The sequence below is a fragment of the Pleurodeles waltl genome, chromosome 1_1 (assembly GCF_031143425.1).
Source record: "Pleurodeles waltl isolate 20211129_DDA chromosome 1_1, aPleWal1.hap1.20221129, whole genome shotgun sequence".
NCBI classification, from domain to species: domain Eukaryota; kingdom Metazoa; phylum Chordata; class Amphibia; order Caudata; family Salamandridae; genus Pleurodeles; species Pleurodeles waltl.
The window spans coordinates 825,576,846-825,597,735 of record NC_090436.1 but is presented as its reverse complement, the minus strand read 5'-3'; the positions used below and the strand labels follow the sequence as shown (position 1 = coordinate 825,597,735).

General features: G+C 41.2%; 1 protein-coding gene across 2 annotated transcripts in view; it reads left to right on the top strand.

Annotated features, from left to right (window-relative positions):
* The window catches only part of APBA1 (amyloid beta precursor protein binding family A member 1), a 431,170-nt gene that overhangs the window by 243,116 nt on the left and 167,164 nt on the right, over window positions 1–20,890 (top strand). For both annotated transcript variants that reach the window (XM_069228781.1, XM_069228790.1), the window contains exon 4: window positions 1,417–2,618. In XM_069228781.1, the coding sequence (XP_069084882.1) occupies window positions 1,464–2,618 (1,155 nt within the window). In that variant the 5' untranslated portion in view covers window positions 1,417–1,463. The remainder of the gene's footprint in view (window positions 1–1,416; window positions 2,619–20,890) is intronic.

Sequence of the window (20,890 nt, the reverse complement as noted above, 5' to 3'; positions counted from 1 at the left end):
AAAAAAAAGAAATGTCCCAGGCCTCCCATTTCATTAATGTTAATCAAGTGGAAATCCGCGGATAGTTACAAGTAATGGATTCTGGTATGGAGGCGCGCAAAGGGCCTCAGAGGTCCATCCCAGCATTCTCACTCGCAACACACTGACCCGCGGTACAGCATGAAGCAGACCATGAGACCAGCTGAATCCAGTCTCCCATATGGACAGTTTCCTCCTTCTGAACACCAGCTACTGGCAAAAACTGTCAGCGGGATGCTTCTTCGATGTTCCTATGCATTCGAAATTCTAAAGTGTGTTTAATGCGTGCATTGCAGTTCACAATAGTAATTACAAATCACAAATCACTTTTGTGCATTATGAATTCAGATTTTGCATTTGCAAAATCCGATGCACTGGCTTTGCAAATGCAAAGTCTTGGCCATCAGCCATTAGATAAACTAATGTATTGTTAGGGTAATGTCAGTTGTACTGTTTTTTTTTTTTTTTTTTTTTTTTTTTTTTTTTTTTAATGGTCGTTGAAATGATAAGCTTGAACATGACCTGAAGCTTTTTCAGGTGTCGCCATCTTATCACTATTTTTTAAACAGTTGCGATTTTTTTTTTAATCTAGCCATCGTTTCGTGCAAAGAATCATTTTTACAAGTTACAGCTTGAAATTGCAAAAAGTAAGTAATACATTTTCTAGTGGCAGAAATATTTATTTGAGCCTACAAAAAGGGAGTTAGGCACCAGGAAATCAAAGCACAAGATTTATGGTTGAACCCGAAAAATAAATGATGCTACAGTAAATTACATTTAGAACAAAGTCTGGTTTAAATATTGCACCAATATTATAACTTTTGTCTTTCTCCCTTAAAGTAACGATGTCAATCAAGTATAATTTTAGATTCTCAGGCATCTTAAATATAAGGTTGAACATTGTGTCAACTCTAAAAATGTGCTAGCTGCGCCAGCCTAGAGACAGCACAAATTTAAACCGCTGGGTCCACTAGTGCTGAAACTCCTGAGCAGTAAACACTACAGACCAAACTCCTCGCCCTTGAAATTCCAGATGTCGATGTGCAGTTGCTAACATGCTGAGTTGTTTTAGATTGTGTTAAGAATGAATGCCTTTATCTTGGGAGTTATAAGTTCCACATCAGGGAAATGCAAGTACAGGCAACAAATGTTTTGGACAGGCTTTGCAGTGTTTTAATAAAGGTAGCAGCAGTTATCGAGGACATGGCGTTCAGAAGGCATGCTTATCTACAGCGATAGAGATCATTGAAGTATATACACGTTCTTCTGTTTTGATCGCAGATTTTCATCAAATATTGAGGCTAATATAAGTCATGTTCAGTTTCCTTGCAATGTTCGTTTTTACACATTCAATTTTGCCAACCTGCACTTAATGTTCCTCTTTCCTGTGTTTTTCAGCAGGCAGTATGGCAGTAGAATAGACCTCTGATATCTCCAGCCTCACCATGAACCAATTGGAGATAGCCCATGAGGTGCAGGCGAGTGACGAACCAGGAAATGGAGAGGTAAACGAATCTGTGGAAGCTGACCTGGAGCATTCGGAAGTGGAGGAAGAGCAGCAGCACTACGCCACACCGTACATGAGGCAGGGAAGTGGGGATCCGGAAGGCCTCCCCAGTCGCGAGGAGGAGGGAACATTAGCCAGGTCTGCCAGCACAGAGAGTGGCTTTCACAATCACACAGATACTGCCGAGGGAGATGTTATAGCTACAGCTGAAGATGGCTTTGATGTAGACCGAGTCCAGGAGAATGACGATGAAAGCACCTATGGAGTACAATACAGGCCAGAGTCTGAAGAGTATACAGAAAATGCAGAAGCGGAGCATGCTGAGGCAATTCAGAACCGAACTCTACCCAACCACTTACACTTCCATGGAATTGACCATGAAGAAGTCATTAATGCAGCTTATTCAGGTTATGTTTACACCCATCGACTCTTTCACAGGGGAGAGGATGAGCAGTATGCAGAGCCTTACGCAGACTATGGACTGCAGGAGCATGTGTATGAGGAAATAGGCGATACTCCTGATTTGGATGTTCAGGAAGATCTACAGCTGTACGAGCAAGAGCGTGAGGAAGCCGATAACTACCGCAAGGAAGCCTTAGGGGCCCGCCTGCACCACTACGATGAGCGATCTGATGGTGAATCAGACAGCCCAGAGAAGGAGGCCGAATTTGCCCCATACCCCAGGATGGATAGCTATGAACAAGAGGAGGACATAGATCAGATCGTGGCTGAAGTCAAAGAGAGTATGAGCTCCCAGAGTCTGGACAAAGTTGCAGAGGACATGCCAGAATCTGAACAAAACTTGGATAATTCTGAGGCTGCCATTGATGAAGGGCTGGAGAGCAATGGGAAACTCCCGCCAGGGTCCAGGTCCACAGCCAATATGGTAGAGCCAGTGCAGCGGTACAGTAAGGAGAAACGAGATGCAATCTCACTGGCCATAAAAGACATTAAAGAGGCAATTGAGGAAGTGAAAACAAGGACCATTCGTTCCCCTTATACACCAGATGAACCAAAAGAACCTATCTGGGTGATGAGGCAGGATATAAGCCCTACTATTGACTGTGATGATCAAAGGCCGCTAGATACAGATGTGAGTATGTTCAATGTCATTAGCATTTTCTTTAGACATGCAGTAGATTAATCAGACGAGATTGAATACATTTTTGATGTGCTTTTTAATAGATAACTTCTAAAGATGTCTCCTTTAACACACTTAAATAACTCGTAGTGAATATTACTTCAATGATATTGAAAACATAAGGGCTGATTTAGAGTTTGGCGGAGGGGGATACTCTGTCGCAACGGACAGTCAAACTCAGTCGCCACACCCCATTTAAAGGCGGGCAGACCTTAAGTATGTTGATGACTGGGCTTACTCCTGCTCCATTGCCTATACACTCCTCCGACGGGCTGTTGAAGGTTAGCCATCCAGCCGCCCGCTCGATGTAAACTGGGTGAGAGGATTGCTTTTTTATGCTGACTATCACAGTAGGGGGGCAGTAAGAAAAGCAGGCCTGCAGACATCTCTAAGTTTGGGGGATTGGATGTCCATCAGGGCAACAGAATAATTTACTCTGTAGTTCTGATTAACATTACTCAGTCCTCCAAAGTCAAAATCAAGCCCAAATTATTGTGAAACTAGGCATGCACTGATAAATTTAGCACTGTTGTCTGGGCAATTTTACACAGGTGTTTGCACTGAAGGTCTTGTGCAGAATATCATTTTTATTCGGTGCACATACCCCTTTGCTCCTATCAATTAGTTTAGATGTAATTTTGCATGTACTTTAAAAATTTACCTATCATTAGTGCAAAAATGTTCAGTCACTGTTGCAGTGCATGTAACCAAACCTATTTTTAGTCTGGCATTAGCCAAGACTTTTTGAATTCACTATATTTTATATCTGTGTGTCCGACTGTCTATATATTGTGTTGATTTTCTGGGCTAAGGATTAAAGAGTTTTCTGTTGACAAAAAATATGTAATTGGCAACACTTTATTTATGAGGCCGTAGGCTGCCAAAATGTGGGTCATAACTGACTAATTTATGCAGCAAGGAAAGGCAAATTACATGGCATATTGCTGCACGTTCTGTGGCAGTATTATGTCACGGTTTTTCATTTTTACACATATTAATAATTTCGGAGAAAAAGTTGCACCTCAATAGTAACTGTTTAACACCTGGATGCAACAATTAGCAATCAAAGGGTAATCCAGTAATCTTTATAAAGAGTTTATCACTGTGTCACCTTGTTTTTAGTAACTTTTAATCTTTTTGAATTAACACAGATATTTTTCTGGTTCCAAATATAGTCCTCCGTACGTTATTAATACTATTATTTAGGATACCACATGCCCATTATGCAAAGAAAATAACATTTGGTCATGCAGTTTTGTTATGCAGAGGCGTAAATGTGGTTGATAGTATTTAACACCACACAATTGAAGTGCTTGAAGAACCAAATGTATGCTTTAGGTTAATCAAATGTTTATTAAAATAGTATTCTCATTTCACTTCAGCATTTTTCCTATTTTATTAATCCACCTAAGCAGAGAGGATTTGTTAGCATAAATGCAAAATTAAAGGAACTTTAGCTTTTGTTTGTTGATACACTGCTTACACATTGAAATTCGATATTGATGTTTGCTGTTTGTTTTCATCTCTTCTCTATTTCCATATTGTTTTGTGGCTGTTTTCTGTTGTCTTTTCAACTACTTGTGCCATTGGTTTTCTAATGAACCATGTTCAGCGTTTCTTGATATGATTTTCTGTGATTTTCCTTATTGGGGGTTGTTACCCCATCATGAGAAATTGAGGCTATGATCATAAGCATTGTAGATTTACCATTAAAGTGGCCAGAGTTGGGTTGGGGAATTGCATGCGGTAATGAACTTGGTAAATCCAGGTCCTGCATGTAATTCTCTATTCCTGGCTCATAAATGTGTCATGGCTGGTAATTGTGGTGAAGATACCAACCAGAATCTGTATCTTTGACCCAGTATTACTGCCTCCAGTTACTAGCCAGCTTGTAATTGGGACCTTAGTATACATATGCATTTTTAATTAATTATATATTTATATAGCGCATTAGCCCCAAATAGGCATAAAGGTGCTCCAAATCAAACAAGAACAATACAGTAAATAAACCATCTTATTAACAGTTTAGTAGCTCACAGAAAAGGGTAGTTGTGAGTAAATGATTGAGGTAGGTGTCAAAAACAGCAGCGTAGGTAAGCAAGGTGATAAGTCAAAGAGCAAAATAAGTGAGTTTTTAGGTGTTTTCTGAAAGTGATGATAGTGGTTGTGTTCTGCATTTACTCGTAGTGAGTCCCAAGCTGATGCTGTTGCTCCAGAGAAGATTCTGTTCTGAGTGAAATATATTTTGGATTTGGGGACTTCAATTTTCAGTTCATTCTAAATGTAGAAATATGTTTGTCCTCCCAAGATGGGAAGTAGAGTAGAACATTTATTGTTTTGTAAGTCAGAGAGCATAGTCTGAAAATTGTCTTTGCTTTTATTGATGGGCATAGGTAAAGTCAAGTGATTTACGGTTGGTTTAACAGTGGTGGTGAGTAAATCTAGTGTCAGGTGTTCAAGCAGGGTGGCCTTCAGTTCCCCTTGCAAGAGAAAAAGAGAAGACATGCAGTGTTATTTGGGATTACTAGGAGAAAGTTTGTAGACATACAGCTTTAATTTGAGGTTTAGAGTAGGTGTAAGAATTTACCCATGGGGAATCCATTATGTCACTCTGTCTCTCAAGAGGTGTAATTCCTTAGCCACATCATATGATGATTCTTTGAGAGAAAGGATGTAAACCAACTGAAAACAAGAACCTTGACGCTCTTGCTATGCTCCAGAGCATTAGTTAGCCTTCTGTTGTCCAAAGTATTAAAGGCTTCTGGCAAGTCCAGTGGATTAGGTAGAGGCTTCTGACAAGTCCAATATAGAAAGTAGACAAGAGTCTGCAATGGGGTTAAGAATGGATTTAACAGACATCAAATGTCTTATATTTCTTGAGGTGATTCCATCTTCCCCACAGGCCTTGGCATATGGAAGGTCCATTATCACCCTGGCCACTTCGTTCTCAGTGATTGGAGTAGACAGCTGTTCTCTAGCTTCTTGTTCCAAAAATCGAATATTTCTTCCTGTGTGAGTGTTGTGAAAGTTCTAGTGTATTTCATGAAATAACAATCTTTTATTATATGATTTATTCTCTCTACCTCACTGGGGTCTGCTTTTCTCACAGGATCATAGTGTGTACTAAGAAACAGTCCATTCTTTCATTTTCCTTACATAGTTTCTGGTCTATCACCTTCCAGTTTGTCAACTGCTGTTGAAGAAAAAAAATCCCTTAATGCTATACAGGCTTACTCTAGCTGATAAATTATCTGTGGGATGAGTTTAAAAAATAAGTTTTCCTCAACGCGCATGATTGTCTGTAAAGACTCTACATGTACTTTGTGCCTTTTCTTTAAGTGTGCAGAATGGCTAATAATCTGTACACTTATCCATGCTTTAAATGCATCCTAAATGTAAACTACATCTACTTATCCAGGGTCTTTTTGTTAATACAAAGACATTTTTAGTCCAACAGATGTAAGATATTGCTGAATTTAGCATTATTTTTTCTAACTTGAATGATGGTTTGGTTCCAAACCTGTGGGTATCTATTCTGCCAGTGAGGAGGTCCCTCCCCCTTTCAATGTGAATGCGCTGTGATACACCCTGTAACAATGTGATATCCTATTACTTCTGCCCTGTCCCACACCTGTCTGCATGATTCACCCAAACAAAAATCATATAAGCAGAAAATCAAGAAAACAACTTCAAGATTTGCTTTGTGAAATAAAAAGACATAATTGATTGGTTCCATTAAATGTTTGAAATGAGCCTCAATGATTTTCTTTTTTACTTATGATCCACCCACCAGCAATCCAAGAACAGATTGAGTTCTTAGCTCCAATATCAGAACTTGAATCACGCAACAATGGGATCCACTTCCTTAAGGAAGATTTGAACAGATGGAAACAAATAGACATATTTTGTGGAAATATGCTTCTTATCTCTAGCTAATGTCAGCATTTTATATTTTAGCAAATAATCCTAAAAAAATACCAGGATAGCGCAAGTCTTGCTCTACCCTTTAGTGTGCTAGATGGGATCCAATGAGTTTGATTTATGAAGCCATGGATGGTTTGATCATCTGGGTCTGTATCAGCAATAAAGCCGGCCTTCAAAAGGTTGTTGTTCCGTGGGATAGTGTTGGATTTGGGATCCTCATCTCCCTCTTCTGGGATCCCTACGGTTACATATTGAAGTATGATATGTTCTCTGAGATATCACATTTATGTCTAAGAATTTTGCACAGATTTTTATATTTGTGTTGATTTTCTTGAATGACTGACTCCATAATCGTTATGTAGGATTCAGTTTCCCACAAATCAATCGGAGTGATCAGACATTTGACAGCCACCTCAGTTTTGCTAGCCAGTACGTCTGTCCTGGGGGCTTGGACAGCTTTAAGACCATTTTTTAAAATTTGTTTTTAGAATGTTTTTAAACGTGGGTCTTGGTGGAAATAGGCGGCACCTCAGAAGAATCTGCAGGTCTAACTAAGGCTCCCAGATCAGCACATGACAATAGAGATCTCTTTTTTCATGAGGACTCCATGTGTGTGCTTCATTAAGTCGTCCTCATGGTCACTCAATTTAGGGGATTTTGGAGAGTCGAAGGACAATGCAAATGGTTGGTGTCGATCACAGATTTCAAAGGAAGCAACAACCCCACACAGCATAAATTCCCTTATTGTGATTCGTTTGAAGTTGAGGTGTTTGTGTTTTTCTATTACCCAAAGCTTGTATCCCTTGCTGTTTGGCCTTTGTTAGTAGTATTTTACCCATATTTTCCCCTTGAGACTGTGCTCTTAAATGAATATCAGATTATTTATTTCTCCGGTTGAACACTATGCAGCTGTGCCACATACTTAGGGTTTTGTTGTGCCCCTGGATTACTGCAGCTCTTTCTTTTCCCGGTGGGTGGTCTTTTACATGATCCACATTGTCCACCTGCCTAATGATAAATTGTTTATATTGCCTGTCCTGTAATGTTGTAGATTACAAATTCACCCCACCATGTCCTGTAGGGCCACATTTTGATTATGAGAAAATAGTGAAGTTAGTAGAAACCTGGACACTTTTGAATTGGGTATACAATCAAACGGTGCTAAGGAATGATACTGAAGTGAAATGTCTTTTTTGGTGAACAGCATGCTTCTTCCCCTTACCTTTTGTTTACAATTTTGTTTGGAGATTGAAAGCCATAATTAGGTCAAGGATTTTAGGTGGTTACTGTTATAGATGCATTACAAAACTGATCTTTAGTACAGCCCTCCCTAATGTGAGGCTCCCCCAAGAAATGAGAATTGATATTATCAAAAAAAATCCAGAGTCTGTCATGTTGTTATCCCGCAGTTTGAATTTTACCAACCCACCAGGTGAGGTAGGCACTTCTCTGTATGCCCCGTTCCATGATTGCCTGTTTCTTTACTTATGTCTATGGTCAAGAGTTACTTTCTTAACTCTTGTCCAAGACTTTCTTTGAATGACCTCCTGCCATATTGAGTCTGACCCTAACTACACTGGCCTTCAGAATGGCTGTGCTAAGGTTATTTGTAAACTTGTTACTAGATTTGTCAAATCTTAAATATTCCAGGGCCAGCCTAGGACAGACTTCTAATCAACCATGTTATATATCTTACAAAAATAGTTTCTAAGGAGTTATACAAACTGTGTACTACAACTTCGTAACCATACAATTAATGTACCAGAAAAGGAATAAATACTTAAACAGTACATAAGACTGTGTGTGAACAGAGATTGCATCATGTGACAAAGACGTGCAGATTAAAGGTTTGCTGGAAGCGCAGTAAAATACTCTAGGTCATCATCAGAAAAGAGAGTGTCTTGTGGTATATACCTTCTATAGCATCGAAGAGAATTTAGGGGCCTCATTCAGTGGATTTCCCACATCCCAAATGGAGCCTATTGCCATTTTGGAGAATAGCAAAGCAGGCAGATATCTCTCGCCATGTCAACTGAGTTAGGCTGTTTTGGATTAGGAGTGATAGGATTGGTTGGGTTCAGGCAAACATGTCGGAGAATTTCTTGAATCTAATGGTGATATAGTGGTCCCCTGCTCTGAATCCTACAAATCACTGCACACACAATTGTAGGTCAGGGTTTGTTTTCCAGTGTCCCAGGATTTCGACCATTTACTAGACAATACTGCTTCAAAGAAGGATGTTTATCTTAAACCAGGGGTGCCCACCAGATATTAGGAGTGGTCGCCAGATGTGATGGGTGCATACTTAATGCTGAAGTGACACCTCCTATGCCCGGGTACCAATTCTATGCCACAACTTATGGTGTTGTTTGCTGACAAGTGCCAGGGGCTGATGGCCTCCAGATGGTAGATTGTGGTGGCCACCAGAGGTTATGCCAGTTCTCCAGATATGAAGTTGGGGCATCTGACAGACTCACATATACAGAGACACACACTGGGGCAAATGCATCCAAGCACATCAGCAAAGGCACATACATGTACCTGCAGACACCACCAAGTATTTACTCTCTTTTTTACACTTTGGTCACCTCTTTTATACTTCCTTCACCACTCATTCCCTCCCCTCTCCAGATCCCAGTCACTTACCTGTGTTTTTGACTCGTCATCTGCCCAGAGCCAACCAAATCCACAGGCCAGTGAGACTGCCACAAATTGATGTAGCCAGCAGAGGTGATACAGCAAGTAACTCATAATGCGGAACAGCTGTCTTCTCTATGATTCACCTCATGTTAACACATGCAAATGGACTAGCAAGAAGGGTTCTCCAAAAGATGATGAATGACCATGGATCTTGCAATAAGCCGTATGGTGATTACTCTTGAGGTTGAGGCCCTGCGCTGTCAGATGCACTCTGTGATAGTGCAGTACATATAAAGGTTTGTATGAGGGCACCCCCAAACTTACCTTAAGACTGTGGTAGTGATTTAATATTTAATTACATCAAAGTCCAAACAGACCCCGTTCAACCTCTGTCACTTCTTACATAAAGAAACTCTAAACAATCGCTGAAGGTATGTTATGTTATGTTAGATTTACATAGCGCATAGCTGCCTTCAGGCTTTCCAGCGCTTTGCGGCAGAAATCTCCATCAGTTAGGCATATGGAGCAGGTGTTAAAACAGCCAGGTTTTTAAAAGACGACAGAATGATAATTCATGTCTGCTCTGCCGAAGGGAAAGAGGCAGTGACTTCCAGAGCTTAGCACCGAGAAAGGCTGTGGACCTTCCTCCCCATTTGACTTTTTTTTAAATAGGGGGTATCACTGCTAGTGCTGCTGACGAAGATCTAAGGTGTCTGGCTGGCTCATAAAAAGTAGCTAGAGAGTGTAGAAGTGGGGGACCCTTGGCATAAAGAGCTCTGTGCATCCAACAGTGTCTTAAACTTTAATCGTTGCTCGATGGGAAGCCAGTGAAGAGCCGTGAGGGCAGGTTTAGCCGAATGATGTCTGGGCAGATTAAAAAGCAGGCGTGCCGCCATGTTCTGGAGCAACTGCAGCTTTTTCACATAGTTTGGGGAGCCTAAAAACAGGGCATTTCCGTAGTCTAGCCGTGAGGTGATAAGTGCTTGTACAATGTGCCTCTTGGCGATAAATGGGAGGACTTTGAAAACTTTCCTAAAGAGTCTGAGTATTCCGACACAGGTAGAAGAAAATGTTTTTGCCTGATAGTCCATAGTGAGCCATGGGTCTAACCATACACCCAGGCTCTTGATGTGGTCCTTGGGGGGAGGGGTGGAAGATCTCCTAATAGGTCCAGGATAGGTGATACTTGAGATGGGAGTGAATGATATCCCATGATCAGTACCTCTGTTTTTTTTCTCCTTTCAGCGTGAGCTTACACTCCGCCATCCAATTGGAGACCGCCCATAAGCAAGGCCAAGCTGAGATTTAAAGGAATCGTGAGAGGAGGAGAAGGAGACTACAAGCTGGGTGTCGTTAGCATAGGGCACTAGCGAAAGACCGAAGGGTTCAACTATTCTCACCAGTGGAATCATGTAAATGTTAAAAAGCGTAGGGCTTAAGGAAGAGCCCTGCGGTACTCCCCAAAGGCTCTTAAAACTATCTGAGAAAAAGGAGCGATCGAGAACCTGAAAAGTTCTACCATCTAGAAATTCTGTAAACCATAAAAGGGCATTTCCAATAATTCCAATTTCCCTCAATCTATGGAGTAAAATACCACGATCAACGGTTCGAAGGCTGCACTCAGATACAGAAGCACAGTTGCGGAAGCCATACCCTGGTCCATCTGTTTCCTAACTTCTTCTGTCATTCCTAACAGTGCTGACTCAGTACTATGGGAGAGTCTGAAACCCATCTGAGAGGGGTGAAGAATCTGATTTCCCTCAAGAAACTTAGAGAGATGGGTATTCACATGTTTCTCCAGAATTTTTGAGGCAGTAGGTAACATGGAGATTGGTCTATAGTTGTTCAGCACCAATGGATCCAGATTGGGTTTTTTAAGCAGAGGCTTTACAATTGCATGCTTCCACTGAGGTGGCAGGGAGCTGCAAGTCAGTGATAGATTTAATACATCTGTCACAATGGGAACTATAGTTGACGCCCCCTGGACTAAAATTGCAGGAAGAGAAGGGTCTAAAGGGGATCCCGATTTAAGAGTGCTTAAAAGATTCAATGTTGTTTCTATAGAAAGAGCCGGGATCCTAGTTAGACTGGCTGTGTCCGTGACACCTTGTCTGCTCCATTCCTGGGGGCTGTAAGACTGTTTCGGGAAAGCTGAATAGATGTCTGCAATCATGTTTTGAAAGAAAGAGCCAGGCTTGTTACTGTAATGTCTTCAGTTTGAGCATGGGGACATGCTATTTCTTTGAGAATGTGGCCGATTTCTTTAGGAGAATTAGCTGTTTGTTCTATCTTCATCTCATAGTAATTGCTCTGCTCTGCGCTGCTTTGATTTTGACTTGAAATCGTCTGATAGAATCCCTGTATTCCTTTTTAATAGACTTTATCATAGGATTTCCTCCACTTTCTTTCAATGCGCCTGCACTCTCTTTTAAGCACTTGGAGCACCAAGGGGCCCTTTTTTTCTGATTGCCAGCTATCCTGGATGTACAAAGATGCATGGCATCAAGGCTGTTAGTTATCCACTTGTTAAAGGCTACTGAGGAGTCCGCTATATTTACCTTAGGAGTAGGTGTAGAATTCTTTAGAATACCTCTCCATTCATTGTCATTCAACAAGTGCCACCGTCTATACGGTTGAAGTCTAGTATGAGAGATCTTGACATATTTTTGAAGAGTAAGAGTCAACGAAATTAACATATGATCTGACTAGGCTAAGGGTGAAGGGGGGAGGACGCTTAACTCAGGAAAGTTACTAAAGACCAGGTCGATCATATGCCCTTTGTTGTGGGTGGGACCTTGGATCAATTGGATAAAATCTAGAGCTTTCATATCGTCTAAAAGGCTTCTAGCAGCGTTATTCAGAGTTTCCACATGAATATTAAAGTCCCCAAGAATCGTGAAATTCGGTCTGGTACAGATCAGTTCCGCAACCCTCTCAGGAAGGACGTCAAGGAACTGTTGTTCTGGACCGGGAGGATGATATATTAGGGCTCCCGCCAAGGTGAACTGAGGGTTAAGATAAATGGAGAAAAGAAGACTCTTGCAGTCGGTGAGATGAAGGGGGGGGAGTGGAAATTCTCACTGTATCTTTAAAAATAATATCAATCCCCCCCCCCCTTTCCCCGAAGGTCTGTCCAATCTTGTTATTAAATAGTCACTGGGCAGGGCTACATCAGTCCCTGACCCCTCATGGATTCAGGTCTCTGTTAAAAATAAAACTAAGGATCTCTCTGTACTTAGGAGAAGATTAATATCTAATTTGTGTGCCACTAAGTATCTACAATTGGCCAAGGAAAGAGTGCTTACCGATTCTCCCTGAGTTTGGATAATACTGATTCTACTCTGCGAGGCTCCTCGATAAAATGTATGGCTATCTGTGGACAGAGGAACGGCTTCAGTATGTCTGCCCAAGTCCATTCCTGTCCCGGCGGCGGCAGGCCTACATGCATGAAGAAAATTGGCATCATAGACTATTCTCTTAGAGCCAAATTGGGCAAGGGTGCTGGCCCCCTGGGCCCGGTTGGGCGCAGATGAGCTTGCCTTATGTGCGCCTTCGGTGCGCCAGCGGCACGTCCGCTGCATCGCGTGCTAAAAATAGCTAGAAGTCAGCTGCTAGAGTGCTGACCTCCCAATATGGCGGCGGTAGAACAGGCTCGAATTAGGTAGTAAAAATGGTGGCCTAAAGGATCAGCAGTGTCGGTCTCTAAACACGGACGAGCATAGCCTAATGATAACAATTTTAAAAAAAACAATGAGTACTGATTAAAAAATAGTATTAAAATCTTAAAATTGTCAATATATAAAACAAAGGCCTCACACAACAGCCTTTCACTTACTCCGTCCTTTCGAGAGATTGGCGCTGTGCATCGGCTGCATCGCGCGCTAAAAATAGCTAGGAAACCAGCTGCTAGAGTGCTGACCTCCCAATGTCGCGGAGGTAGAACTGGCTCTAATTAGGGGGTAAAAATGGTGGCCTAAAGGATCGGCAGTGTCGGTCTCTAAACACGGACCGGCATAGCCTAATGATAACAATTAAAAAAACAATGGGTACTGATTAAAAAATAGTATTAAATCGTCAATATATAAATCATTAAACTATTTAATATAAAAAATCCTTGCTTCACAAAATAGCTTGTGATTGTTGTATTTCAGCATTAACCCATTTTATTGTACAATAATGTATTTATGTTGTCATTTATAATTTATAATTACATCACTTATTACGTTACCTTTTTAACCTGAACTCCTTTTCTCTTCGTATTAACGCAAACGGACCCATTCATACCACTAATAAAAACAAAGGTTCCTGGAAGGCAACATAGGTCACAAAGGGACCCTTGTTAGGTTTACTGGATAAAAGCAAACTAACTATCCAAGGATCCCTGCAGACATGCTTTGTTTTTTAGATCTGGTGTTAGCCACAACCTTTTGTTTTTAATAAATGTATCACCCAAATAAATAAATAAGTAAATAAATATTGCGTTAGAAGTTTGAAAGTAAGTACCAAACAACTCAGAATAATATAAAACTTAATTAACTAAGTATTACACATACAACCCCTTGGGTGAAGCAAGCTTCTGTTATGTACAACATTGACACTATACTATACATTTCATTAGTAGCCGAGTTCACAACACTCAACCATAGTTAGATGGGTAACCCCAACTGTATACGTAATTCAATCTGTATACAACTGTTCTGAGAAAAAACACATCTTCCAGATACTTAAATTCTGTTACAAAACTAATGCCTTAATACAGACTGTCTTTTCCTTTATGAAACCCTTCACAGTCACCTAACCTACACTGAGAAATGAAGTGGAGATGAGGAGAAAGGTGGGCACTGTAAACAGTGTCCACACTATGCACAGTTTACTTTTTACCACACTATTTGCAGACAGTGAAACTCTCATGAGAATTACACCACAAAGTATTACAAAGCATCTGTTAAGAATTGTGTTCACTCTTTGCAAAAGTGTTTCAAGGAGAGACTATTCACTTAAAATACCTAAGGTGCTAAAGTTAATACTGCCTGTAGCCTTCATAGGGTGGTGAAAAGTCATGTACATTGGTTAGTACCTGGTGCACACAGTCTTCTATCCTATGTAGAAATTGGCATGCTGAGATATCTGTGTGCAGATCCTCAAGGCTGCTTACAATACTGAGTATCTACTACGTAGAATCTTTGCCCTGTTAGAAACTTTTTCTGCAGAACCAAAAAACTTGTGTGGAACATACTGGACAACTGTTACCTGAACACAGAGCTACTCCTGAATACAAACATTAATACCATGCTCAAAACCTCTCCACACGTATAATGCATAAGGAACATGTGTTTTGTAAACACTTGCACCGTTTATCTGAACACAGGCTGTACAAAATTAGGTAAAGAAGTGATATGGTAGTTACCCGCCACTATGTAAATAATAAACACACTCATTGGATGATGTCATCAAGGGTGTAATTGGAGATGTCATCAGTGAGTTCATAAGTTATATCATGGAAAACGTCATAAGTGATGTAATATGTGAGGTCATAAGCAGTGCATGGCGGGGGCGCACATTATAGTTAACTGTGCTAAATGTAACTGGTGAATGTCTGTGATTTTTTTTTTTTTAGTTCAAAACATTATGTTGGCACTGAGATACTCACCAAACTATAAGGTCACTTTAACTGTTGTGTTTTTTCCAGTGAATGTCAAAGTTTTTTTTGTAATGTAAATTAAAATATAATAACACTTCCTAACCATTAAATCACTTTAACCTTCATTTTTTCAGTGAATTTTTTTGTTTTGTTTTTTAAACGTAAAGTAATATTTTATTATCATATGTAAAATCTCCCCCTGCCATACATTACCTTGGCCGCAGGGCCAGGCCTGCATCCAACCCCACACAGGCAGCCAACCACACACTGCACATGGCCTTTGGCCATGCATGGAGGAGGTTTAGCTACAGGGCCTGGCCTGTGGCCAGGCCCCGTAGCCAAACCCCTTGCAGGCAGCCAACACTATGCCACCCACATCCTTTGGCATGTTCACCTCAGGCTTCCCCTTCAGGCCCCATGGTCGCCATTCCCTACGGCATAGTTTTTTGGGTTTTTTTAAAGGTGACAGGGCCATGGGCACCCGTCCCTGAGCCTTTTTAGGCCTTGGGACCTCATCCCTCCTCCCCCATGGCTGAGTTCTGAGTGCAGGGGTGCATGCAGCCCTCCTCCCTGAGCCTTCATAGGCACCGGGGACCACATCACCTGGGGCTGAATCTTATTTAAAAGAGAGGGGGCAGCCAACTCCCGTAGCCTTCTCAGTCCCTGAAGACCCCATCTCCTGGGACAAGAGGTGGGTGCCCATCTGGGGCACCCACAATCCACGAGGGGGGAGGAGTCAGCCAGCCATCTGCTTGCTGCAGGAGCCTACATTGCTCCTGCCCAGAGGGAGCAGCTATTTATTCTTGCTGTTGCTTGGGGGGGAGCAGTATCTGTTCTGTCTCCCTGCATGTAAGAGTGCGGACAGGAAAACAGAACTGACACCTCCTCTGATCCTGCAGTAGCATGTTTAAATCTCCTGCAGGGTGGGAGCAGACATGCATGTTTGCTCCTATTTGGTGGGAGATTTGAAAATGCTCCCGGCAAGCGGGAGCAAACATGTGTTTCTGTGTCCAGAATGTGTGCTCCCTGGGACACAATAACTGAGCCTACCCTGGGGCATGGGGGCAATTAGTGCCTTTAAAGGCTCAGGGAAGGGAGTCCTGCGGGTCCCCTCCCTTTAAACTTACTTTTGGTCCGGGGGAAAGGGGAGGGGTCCCTGGAACCTACAATGGTGAGAGAAGGGGGCCTGCAGGATAAACATCCCTAAAGTGGGTCCCTCTAGGTCCCTTCCCAACCCCTCCCCTCCAACTGGGCATAAGGGGGCAAGATGGCTGCCAGAAAAAAAATTCTCATGTTGCTGGCAGCCAATCAGAGCACCTACTCCTGTAGGAGTGTATTGGTCCAAAGGAGGAGTGGGGGGAATTCCATGGGTACATCAGAACGCTGTATTTTTTTTAAACTGGGTTTGTGGGTCTCTTGCAAGACTGCCCCAAATCCAACCATCCAGCTATACAAATATGTTTTAACCCTGATTTCTCAAAAACTGCTGAACAGATTTGCTCTAAATCACAGAAAGCCCAATCAACTTCCTATTACCCCAAAACTTTCCCAAAAAGAGATGAAGTGAATTTTTTTTTTTTTTTTTTTGTAACGTTTTGTGAAGATTCGTCAAAGGGTGCCAAAGTTATTGGCAAACCAAAAAATGCCTTGTCACTTCCCAGTGTCAACCGCCACTGGAATATTTACTGAAAAAACAAAGTTTAAGTGGACATTATACTAAGTGTTCCTGGCACCCTCATCGTGCACGGTGTTGTCATCAATGATGTTATTTTAGATGTCATCAATGATGCCGTAGAACATTTCATGAGCGTTGTAATATGAGGTCATAAGCAGTGCATGGCAAAGGTGCGATTTATAGTTTCTCCATTTAACTGTAACTGGTGCATTTCAATGTTTTTTTTTTTTTTTTAAACCATTTTAACTGCTGTTTTCACCTAACTACAACTTCACTTTGATCTTTGTTTTTTCAGTGAGTTTCTATGTTTTTTTAAATGTTTAATAAGATATTATTACCTTACCGAACTTTACCGCCACTTTAACTTTTTGTCTATTTCAGTGAATTACTAGGTTTTTTTTAACATAAAGTAATATTGTATTACTATACTCTACAATACAACTTGGTTCCACACAAGGACTTCAGCCCAGCGCCGAACTCCCCGTGGGTGGCCTACACCATATCCTTTGGCTGTGTGTGACGTGGGTTTGGGTGCATACCCTGGCCTGCGGGCAGGTTGTGCACCCAAACCCCCCAAGGGTGCCCCATTCCTTGTTGCTGGCTAACCGTTGTAGTCATGCAATACCCCAAGGTTCCCACTTATTTTTTTGTAGGGGTACCGCAGAACATCTGCAGATTTTCATGGGGAGGCTGGATGGGCATCACAGTAGAACTGCGGTGTCACAACAAAAAAAAATATATACCTTTCATTTGACTCCTAGTGGGTTCCTCTGGAACCCCCTACAAGGCCCAGGTGCTCAGTGGCCCTCTACCCTACCCCTTATTCTTTTTTATTGAAATGGGAGCAGAATCCTATTGATAGCAGCTACAACATTTTCAGGTTACGGTCACCAATCAAATTGTGTGCTTTTAGCATGCAATATAAGGGTACTCCATGGTCGCTCTGCTGTGCTACTGCCTCTCTAAATATACCTAAATTTTGAACACTAATATTGCCAAACCTACTGAACCGATTTAAACCAAATCACAAAATATTGAATCGAGATTTAGCTTTCTGCCGAATTTGTTGTAATTCTGTTAAGTTGTTGTGTCTGTGCCGCTGTTCAATTTTCATATGAAAAACATTTTTTTTTAGGTCCTCCCCTTTTTCTCAACCCCTGCTTGACAGGTTTCCCCAAACCTTTCTAGCAAGGAGCTGAAGTGGATGAACCTATTTATTCATTAAGAGTTTTAGTGCACATGGTGCCAAAGCATAGGGTAGAGTCAGCCAATTTCAGCGGTTAGCTTACCTGACCGTCAGTGATAGCATTCTGCTCTTGCACAATATGCACTTCCACACAAAACAATATATCTGGGCTGCTAAACAATGTTTGTTTTCATACAATGTGTGTATGCATAGAAAAACTATTCACAAGCGAAATAAGCAGTGGCAAAACCGAAAGGTCAGTAGCCAACGCCAGACAAATTAGCTTTGCCAATGATTGTTTGTTCTTACTGTGGTTCCTTTGAAGGTCATTTTTACAACTGGGGCCAGTGTTGTCTCCAGTCGTCATTAGGCACACTGTAGCCTTATTGTTCTAAGTCACACATAGTGATGAGTGTCAGGATACCATTAATATATTAAACACAGCTCACCTGGCAAAAGCGTTAGTCAATGTAGCTTTTAGTACAGTAGTATTAGTGTTATTATTACCAGTCATCTTGGTCTAACACTGAGGCGTCTGGAGCATATCGGGCTGTACTGAAGTGGAGTAAAACTCACTCGGTTATTGTCTGTGTAGAAGGAAGGTTTTGCAGAATCCTAATCTGAAGTAAGTTACAAGTGGTGATGTACACCGATAGGCCCCCACATTTTCATTGTTAAAATGACAAAATCTCGGGTCCAGTCTAAATAAATAAATTTACTGAGTATTACTTAAAACCATTGCAATTTGCAGCTTTCATTAATTATTAGCTATTTAGGCAAACTAAAAATTACACTTTTTAATAAAACTAGGAAGCATCCGTTTTCTGGTACGTGCAGGCCCTCGTGTAAATTCATGTTAATTCCTTTCTGGTATCCTTGACGTGTACACACAGATACAATACATCATCAAGACACTGTTAAAAAGCAAAGTACATGACATTTCCTGTTGCCTGCCTTTAGAACCACTAACTTTTTAGACGCTTGTCCTTGGTCCCTCAACCCAGTTACTTCAGCCACCGTGCATTTAGTAAACAAGGCTTACCAACACGCAGCGATCATTGTGCCTAAGGGCTCGTGTTAGGGCCTTTTTAGGGTCGAGCCTGCGTTGCATGCGCTTGCGCATGCGTATCGCAGCGAGACGCTTTTGTATTTAGAAAAGGGCTCGGAGCCCTGTCAACTTCACATCAGTGTTTTTTATTGGTTTGTGGGCTTGCCTAATAAAATCTGCTTGCTTTCATTAGTCGAAGGCAAGCATAAGTCATGCCTTTTCCGGTGGCTAGCCCTCCTCGAGCGCAGCGACCAAGTACAGAAAACATGCGAGTCTCGCTGTTTTCTATCGGGCTCGTGGACTTCTTTTTCTCTAATTTACTAGCGCGATCTCGCTTGGCAGAAGTCAAGCGCTTTACATAGTTAATTTCACTTTTTCGGTTGTGTACATAAATGCACTTTTGCCCGATAGGTGAAAAGTCGGGTTAGGAGTTTACAACGCGATCAGCTCTAACATGAGCAAACGCGAGACCCGTTGCATTGTAAATGCTTGTTTTATCTTGAGTGCAGGCCATGACACTGGAACATTTCCCTTAACTATAACCTGCATTCTGCATATAATGAAGGACATATGCAAACTGTTGCACGTGTAACATTTTTACTTCTGGTGTCAGCTCGGAATAGGGACTTAGTAGTCATAGGCACCACGGAATGCAGTCTACAGCAGGTGGTCAGGTGATGAGATATAGCAGCTAGAAACAGGTTGAATTGGTAAAATGAAACACGGATTGATAGAGCAGCTAAGTAATAAGTCATACAACTCAGAATTTTGCATGCAAAAGCAGCTTGCCCATAAAACAGAGACAACATTAGTTTCGCACAAATTATTCCAAGTATAGCTGAAATCGGGAGAGAAGCAAGTTTTTCTTGGAGTCACCAAATGGGTAACTCAAAGTACAAACTTTAGTTTTTTAGATGGCAAGTTTACTTTTGTGACTCCTTATGTCGGTATCTGTTATTCCCAGACATGTATATGTATGCTCTTAAATGGAACTCCCCATTCTCCACTTGGCCATGCATGCCCATTTACAAAGATTAGGATTTTTAATTTGGTAGGAAGGACTACCGCCCTATACACCTAGTTGAATTAATCCATTATTGACGCTCTTGTTTCCATGTTCCCAGCTCGAGAGCGGGCGCTTTAAGACTGATTCAAGACATTAATTGAGTAATAGCAATGGAGACTAGCATAACCAATAATGGTTTCTGCCAGTGGCATTCCCTAGGGTCCATGATAATGAACACTTTGTTACTGAAGTCAGTTGTTGGTGGTGCACAATGTCCCGGATGATGATGATGGTTATCTTGGTCCAATTGCACCAACGGCTACTAAACCAAGAAACTTGTACTTTATTCTTATGAATAAAAAGCAACTTCTATATAATTGTGCAGTGCTTCTTTATTGTACACACCGTTCTCTCTATAATATCCTCTGGCAACCTCTATGCTAAATTTAGCAATTTTTCCTTGCTGCAGAAATGGGGGCAAAGACTACTTTTCCCAAAATTACTTCTAAGAATTTCAGTCTGATGTGTTAGCTTTTAAGTAAATGAAATGCTTCAGAAAGAGTAAGCTTTCCAACAAATCATTTAGTGTTGGATAGTAATGTTGTGGCATGTTGCACATCGGGAATCAAAGGACATTTAGTTTTTGAAAAGATGTGCAATGTTTACCATACGTTCATACTGCAACAAAATGGACACTTTCTAAACATCAGCAAAACGTATAATAAGCTTCCCTATAATTTCCTTTATTGTTTGGTAAGAATGGAAGATGTTGTTGGAAATTTTTTGGCTGATCCAGACTCATCATATATGTTAATTAACATGTAAATGCCAAACACGTCACTAAATTTATAAGGAAGCTGAATTTTCAACCCGGTGCTTTGTAGCATCCCCATACCAATTAAATGCTAATTTTCTGCCAATTTCCTTTCTTAAGGATGTGCTGCCCATGGGTAAATATATGTAGTAGTCATGACAGTAACGTTTTGGTATCCGGTTAGACCTGAGCTATAATATCCTGTGTCTATGTACAGGCGTTACATACATGGCATCATGTGAGGCAGAATTTTCAAACATTAGACTAAGCTGTTGGGATACATAAAAGAT